Here is a 7,783-nt window from a genome sequence, read left to right as displayed (position 1 = left end):
CCTTAATTTGTGTGCTAAGTTTATAGTAAATATTTTGTGTTTCACATTATTTTGGACAAATTAAAAACTGAAATCAACATTTTTAAAAATGACACTCTTAAATGTATGAAATTTTTGTTCATATTATTTTTAGAGGATTTTTTTTATTTTAAACTGATTTCTAATTTCTGAAGAAGTTATGAATGCCCAAAAGTTCTGATGTCACATGGAATTTTTAAAATTATTTTTTTAAATTAAGAGGCAGCACCAATCTAAAATGTACATCACCTAACTTATTAACCTGAACATTTTTTTATCTATGTGTATGCATATAAAATTATGTCCCCATTTTAATGTACTGTATGACTTAGGGTGTGTCTTCATTAAAGTCAGCAACACATATTTAGTGTGTAGTCTTTAACTGTTTGACTCTGACAGGGTTAACCTCCTATTTAAACATTAAATGACAAAAATGCTAAATGTTTCACCCGATTCCAAGTGTGAGCAAGTGTGAAGCCAGCAGGGAGGGAACAAGGATGAGGAGAACATCAGATGAAAAGATTCTTCTTTTCATCACTTCTATCTTCCTAACGCTGAGGGAACTCTGCTGTTTTGGGTGCTGAAACACAAACTCTCTGTAAAAAAAGAAAAAAAAGAAATGCAGTCAGAGATAAAGTATGCACAAAGATCAAAGACTGAAAGAGGAAAACTAGAGATAATGACAACTGAGCGAGGTGGGGGGAGACCCTGACAATGAGTGCAGTCAGACATTGTGCATATCAAATAATGTTGTTTTAGAACAAGAGATAATGTCGAGTGTGGCAGTGCAGATAAAAATGAGGGGTATTCAACTTATTAAAAGACACAACTTATAAATAATTTAAACCAAACAATTATGCAAACAGTAAATGTCCAGTGTTTGAAAGTAAAAGAAGTGAACATTTTGCAAATGATTTTGTTATATGTAAATACATGGGCATAATATTTGCGCTGTTTTTATTTTATTTGTTAAAACTTTTAGAGCCATGAAAACTGTTTAATACCACAGTAAAAAAATTAGATCAAACTTACTTAGGTGGCATATTTTCAGGTCTGCTGGACCAATCCCACACCCACTCAGTGTCCCCTCGCCTCTCAGCTTCCTCCTGCGTTCACACAGTAACAAAGCACAAACAATTAAACATCATGAAAAGTTGGGTTATTGTAAAATGGCTCATTTTAGTAAATATCTCTCCACAAATGGATCAGTAAACTGCATTGTATACCATTTTTAAAGTATTGCTATTATGACAAATACCACTGCATTAAGAAGTGGTTAAAAATGCACACCTGTATGGTAATGCAGTCACTGTCCTGCTCACTGGTGGGTCTGAGGGAACCAACTGACTGTGGAGTCAACACCTGTGGAGGACTGTGGACATGGAATTGCGGAGAGCAGTTTTTACGTTGAACATTTATTGTACATACATCTAAAACAAATAAAAATGTCAATACACACATTAAAAAGGGTTTTCAGCATCATCACCTGTCTCTACTCCTCTCACACTCCAGCTGTGCCTCCAGAAGGATCCTCTCCAGCTCCCCCTGCAGGGTGGAGGAGATGCTGTCCTGTGGTCCTGTCAGACTCTCCCTGCGGCTCACGGCCGCGATCAGCTCCTCCAGCTCCACCCAGGAACCTGAAGAGGAAAAAAAAAACATGTGGATGTAATACAAATAATGGCACTAAAAACAATCTGTTATTAAAAAGTTGTCAAATTCACCTATATACAACTCATGTATATTTTGCAGTGTTTGGATGATTATTCATGTGAATTATCATGTTTATTAAGTGCTTGTGACATGTATCAAGCACAAAAAGTCAAAGGAAACATCTTGATATTTAAGAAACTTGACATGATACACATGAATTTACCCATTTTGTTACATAACTGGTCAATTTAAAAAAAATTGGCTCAGCCAAAGTAAAACAGGAAGTGACATCAAAGGGGAACTCTTTAAAAAAAGGAACTCTGGTCTTTATTTATTGAAACAACATTATTTGAGCTCTGACTCTTCTTCGTCTCTCTGATAGTGACTCAAAATAATCTAAAGAAACATCAGATTCTTCTCCACAGTCTGCGTTGTCAGCCATTGTAGCTCTGTTCACATGCAAACATTTTCCTTTGACAACACTTCCTGTTACTTCACATGCAAATCTTTCAACAACCATACATCTCTGCAGTGTATCTTTTTTTTTTTTTGCAATATTTTACAATTTTATCTTTCCAAAAATGGTTTCAAATTTATAACAAAAAAAAAGGAACAGGTACTTCAAATTAAAACATCTTAATCTGGGCATCCATCTAACTTTAAACACCTAAAGACAACATGCTAGCTAAAAAACATGACATACAGTTAAAAACCTGGACATTTTCACAGTAGATAGTCAGATTGAAGGCTAACTAACTTTTTCTTTTGCCTGTTTTTAAGTTTGAAAAAAAGCAGATTTGTTATATATGTATATATTTGTACAAACTCAGTGAGAGAGCTTCTGTTGTGATTAAAAAATATATATTTCATTCAGTGAACAGTTTGTGGGATTAAGTCAAAAGGCTGCTTCAAATTTGTAAAAAATTTAAAACATTGGATTAAAAACAGCTTTACAGATTTATGGAAGGTAAATGTTTCACTTCACGTTTAGAAGTTTTTTTTTAAATCTTTGTTTCCAGTATAGTTATTTACAATATGTGAATAATACAATAATATGAGATTCAATTAAAAATTCTTTAAGAAGGAGTCTTTCTAACCTTCGTTTTAAAGTAGTCTGAATGAATAGGTTTGTGGAATTGCTTTAATATTACAAAACAATTTATATGTTTAAAAAGATGATTAAGTTTAATTTGTTGGGAACATATGGTGCCATGTGGTGTTTGATGAGGATGGGACGTGAAAAATGACTAATATTTTTGTTTTCAGTTTAGAGATTATTCAGTTGTTTGTGCATATTTTTTTAAATAAGAGGCAGACTTGAGAAGATTTTTTCTTCTTTCTGCACCCTTTCTATTCAGTGTTTGTTTTTTATGATTTTTTTGTTTTGTTTCTTGTAATGAATGAAATAAATAATTATAAAAACAGATTCATTTGACATAAAGTTTTAAAGTAGCAGTGTGAAAGATGTGGTGACATCTATGGAATGACTTACATATTGTAACAATTTACATTTACCTTTCTAAAATGACATAAAAACGTATGTAATGTAGCTGAATCATTTTTAAAATGTGTTTTCCCCATATTGGATAAATCTTGAAGGAGAAATATTGTGTTTCTCAGACATTTATTTAAGTTCTATACCTTAATACAGTATCCATGTCACCTTTAGTTGTTATTAAAATGCTGGTTTTTATGTTTAAATAGAAAATAAACTCTTCTTCTTGTCATTTCTGCTTTTAGACACCTTGAAATTGGCCTCTGTAATTTTGAAAACCTCCTTCTGGTTCTGTCCAACCCATTTCAACACTTGGGGTGGGGGGTAGTTTCAGTTTCTCTTTCAGTTTCACCAGTTGTTTGCTTTGTTGCAGCCGAGAGCCTGCAGGAGTCATGGGCAGGGTGCAGGGTAGGTGTGTGTGCTCTGTGATGAGGAAGCTCAGCTTGGAGACACAGCCCAGAGGAGGAGCTGGTCCCAAAAGGCGGTTCTAGTCCCAAACGGTCATTCTTGCTCCACTGCCTGGCTGTCCCAGGACACCACAGGGTTTCTCAAACACGCATGAAAGAGTCAAAGTAAGACTCTGGGCATGTTTTTGATGAGAGGATAAAATTATAACAAGATATAAAACTCAAAAAAGTTGCTTTAACCAATTTTTGTGCCTTTTTGTAAGAATCGCAGGTGTTTCTTTTTCATCCTGACTTTTTCAAAGTGTGTCAAATGTACTAAAAGCTCTTGTTCCACAAAATTAACTCATTCTATTTTACTAATTCACAATTAACACTTTTGTGAAATGAAATGTTATGTTAATTTACTTCTGCCAGGGATGTCACAAAGAGGAACATGTGGATAAAGTGGCACTTTGCTTTCTTCGACAGCCCATCAGAGGGAAGTGCACACTGGAAGGGAACACGTGTGTTGTCGTGCACGAACATATGGTGACTCAGAGATGTCACAAATGACCTGAAGTGACCCCAGATGACTTGTGAGACCATGTACTGTGTATTTTGGCTTAGTGATGTTTGTGCACCAAACCTGTTCTAGAACACAAACAGAATCAAAAACAGAAGACGATAATGTCTATTTCTGTCTGTGAGGTTGAAAGCACCAACAGGGGACTGTATGAATGAGTCTTAGTGAGCAGGAGGGACTTAAACATGCACTCTGATGTGTGTGGTGTGCACAGGCCCAGAGCTAAACACCAGGGCACGGCTAACTCAGGCTGACAGCATGCCTGCTTACGTAAGATTTTATTTTGGTTTCAGATTAGCCATTCACGCTCTCCCATCCTCCCCTTTTCCCTGGTCTTGCTATACCACTTGTTTCCTTCTGTGACACGGGCAACATTAAAAAAAAATACATCCTCACCTAATCTGCCAACCATTGTCATTCTCATTTGATCTATGTAATCCTTACTGTGCAAAAGTTTAAGACACTGGGATCACAAGAACAGTGGTAGTGTTGGGGGTGAAAGCACAAGTGGGCTCTGTGATGCTGGAGGGGGGTGAGGGGTGGAAGGGCAGAGAGGAACTGTGCCATTGCCCTAGTTTTTTTTTTCCTTCAGAGGGGGGTTATGACATAACTGTGTGGCTGCCTGACTTATCTGTAGTCATTCTGCAGCACTAAATCAGTTTCTATGGAGCAATCCAGTAAGCGTTCATCTGCACCGCTGCCAAATCAGCTTTATGTAATGAGGACAGGATCTGGATGGGAAAAGACTCAATGAACTGCAGCAGCACAGAGTTTTCCCCGATTTTCTCCAGTTCTGGGTACCTGCTTAGAAATAATGAGGCTGTGAGACAAAGCTTGTTGAAATATTGGTTTGCAAAGAAAAGAAAAGGAAGAAGAAAAAACTGTTTGTGCAAAGAACAATAAGTAAAAACAATTGCACTGTAAGTTTGTAACACATTGTTTTTCCAAACTTGCAGGCGAAAAGGTTTTTGAAACTGTTAGAAACACATTTTACTCATCTCTCAATAAAAACACCAATGTGCAGTGCAACTGAGAATCTCTGGTCGAAAGTTTAAGAAGTAGAAGAGGAGAATAATCTATGAGAGGATCGCCATTATTTCTAATGTAAAATGTCCTGTTCAGTTTGTAACTTGGAAATCATCATAAAAAATATAATAAAATAAAAAAATTAAATTAAATTAAATAATTAAAATGAAAAATCATTCAATAGGATGTTTATCACTCTGTCTGAGAATTCCTTATTAATAGAGTTAATTTCTCAACATATACAGTAATACATTTTGAAAACACACCCTCCCCCATGTTGGTTCTTTTTAGCTGTCACTGTTTAGCTCCTCAGCCATATGTTTTACCCATCATCCTCTGTGCCGAACCATGTGCAGCAGGCACAGTGGAGCTATAAGTGTCAGGAAATCTCCACATCTTAACTGGCTTACAGAGATGCAAACAGGTGAGTCAGGGAATCCGTTTACACAATGACAGTGGCAACAACAACAACAACAACAACAACAATAACAATGACGACTGTGAAAGCAGCATGGCCTTTTCCTCTGCCTGAGTTTGACAGGACGTTAATGTTTCAGATAATAACAACACTTGAAAATCAAAGTACACTGACTGAATGTTATAATTCACATTGTTTATCCAGATTAAAAAAATGCTATCTTTAAATCATCTGAAGGAATCTATGCTTACACACACACAATGGGAAGACAACAACCTGGACCATGAGGACTCACCATAAAGTCCCTCCTCTGGTGTTTCAGAACCGGACAGAGACATCCCTGCACACTGAACACAAGTTGGAGATGGAGCTCGGAGAGATGTTGACACTGACCGGAGAGGACAAAGAGGTGAAAATGAGTGTCTGTCCTGTAGCGGTCTCCTTCAATCATTCCCGTGTTTGGACCTATGTGAACACTAATCCTCCCTCCTCTCCCTCCCTCTCCTCTCATCTCCTCCCTCCCCCCTCTTGTTTCCACATGTCAACAGGCTGGAGGTAAAAAAAAACAATCTGATAAGGTTAAAAATATATATTTTTTGGAAATCAAGGTGAATAATTGCAAAACTCCTTGCATTTGATCATTTCAAAATTTCATGAAAACGAATAGCATAAATTTGTCCACAACAGTTTGAAATAATATGCAAAAACCTCAAAACAAGCAAAGCCAAAATAATTTATATATATATATATATACTGTATATTTTTTCTGCAAATATTTCATTATTATATTTTTAATTTCATTATTTCTACTGTAAAACAAACACAAACAGACATGCTTCTGTAACATTTCTGTGGATGATGTGTGGAAATTCGTACTGTTGATGATAAAAATCCTTTTTCTGGAGAAGGACTGGAGGATGTGCCGTTATGAATTCCAATTCGTGCCAGGAAAATCCTTATAATGCAACATTCTGCAATCATCAGACAGCAAGAAGGCTGAAATAAGAAAGATGCTTTATTCTGCCTGCCTGCTTTGTGATTATCAGCTGAGAGTCAATGGAGAGGTGCCAGCTGCAGCTGAAATTAGAGACTTATCTGAAGTTGGAATGACACGACCTTTTCCACAATGAGTGGTTTCCAGAAGATGGAAAAACAAATAATATGTAATGGCTTGTCTATGAGGTATGAACTGTAGACTAACAAGATTAAAATGTTGATATTGAGATTAAAAAGAGTTAACCTCTGTGTCACCTTGTTGTGTATTAACACATGAAGTGTTGTATACTAAAGAAACTATTAGCAGTAGTGGCTTAGTTGGTGGAGCTGTTCCCTCTTAGCAAGGAGGTTGCCTGTTCGAATCCCAGCCAGGGACCTTTCAGGGTAGACTTTGTATGTTCTCTCTATGCATTAGTGGGTTTTCTCTGGGCACTGTGATTTCCTCCCACAAACCAAAAACATGAATGTTACGTTAATTGGTAACTCTAAATCATCCCTATGAGAGAGTGAGAGGTTGCGTGTCTCTGTGTGTCCCTGTGATGGACTTGTGTCCAGGGTGTACCTCGCCCCTCGCACAGTGATTGCTGGATATGAGCAACAGTGACCACCATGACCCTGAAAGGAAGAAGCAGGTATAGGATGATCAGATGTCCTAATTTGTGCAGGACTGTCTCACATTTTTCACTTTTGCCTCGGGATCCCGCATGTTGAAACAATGTTCTGTATTTGACTGGTCAAATTACAAAAAGTAAAATAAATAAATAATAAAATAAAATAAAATAAAATAAAACAAAAAAGGGGAAAAAGAAATATTGATAAATGTAATCCAGGACCTGCAATTTGCAACCATTATATATTGCCTCCTTATTTCTGTCTCTCTGTCTCCTTTGCAGAAGGAGGAGTAGAGAAGGAACACATAAGGCAGTGTCAGCTGTCAATCACGACACGCAACAGTGGCCATCTTCCACACCGTGGCTACTGTGCCTAAAGGCACAGTGTGTAGGCTTTGTTGTTTTCAGCAACATCTAGTGGTTGAGTGGTTGAATCTTCCTCCCTGATCCCCCCCCACCCCCACCCCCCGCTTCCAAATGCAAAGGAGTTGCTACGGTGTCTCTCAGGTGTCAAAAACCTTTGATAATTCCAACCGTGATGTCTACCAGCAGCTTCTACTACAATGACAGACAACAAATATTACATTTATAGTATTACAA

The 7,783-nt window shown here is 37.0% G+C and overlaps 1 protein-coding gene across 1 annotated transcript; it reads right to left on the bottom strand.

The window, feature by feature from the left end:
• Window positions 1-467: 467 nt before the first annotated feature.
• On the bottom strand, window positions 468-6,019 carry zgc:73226 (BCL2/adenovirus E1B 19 kDa protein-interacting protein 3; the record flags this gene model as incomplete). Its single annotated transcript, XM_014006518.1, is given in 5 exon segments — window positions 468-614; window positions 1,051-1,124; window positions 1,309-1,390; window positions 1,505-1,655; window positions 5,872-6,019. Coding segments are annotated over 5 exon segments (497 nt in total), but the record flags the coding sequence as incomplete, so codon positions are not given.
• Window positions 6,020-7,783: the final 1,764 nt, after the last annotated feature.

The sequence above is a fragment of the Austrofundulus limnaeus genome, unplaced genomic scaffold (assembly GCF_001266775.1).
Source record: "Austrofundulus limnaeus strain Quisiro unplaced genomic scaffold, Austrofundulus_limnaeus-1.0 Scaffold36, whole genome shotgun sequence".
NCBI classification, from domain to species: domain Eukaryota; kingdom Metazoa; phylum Chordata; class Actinopteri; order Cyprinodontiformes; family Rivulidae; genus Austrofundulus; species Austrofundulus limnaeus.
This window is presented reverse-complemented; position numbering and strand designations above follow the sequence as displayed.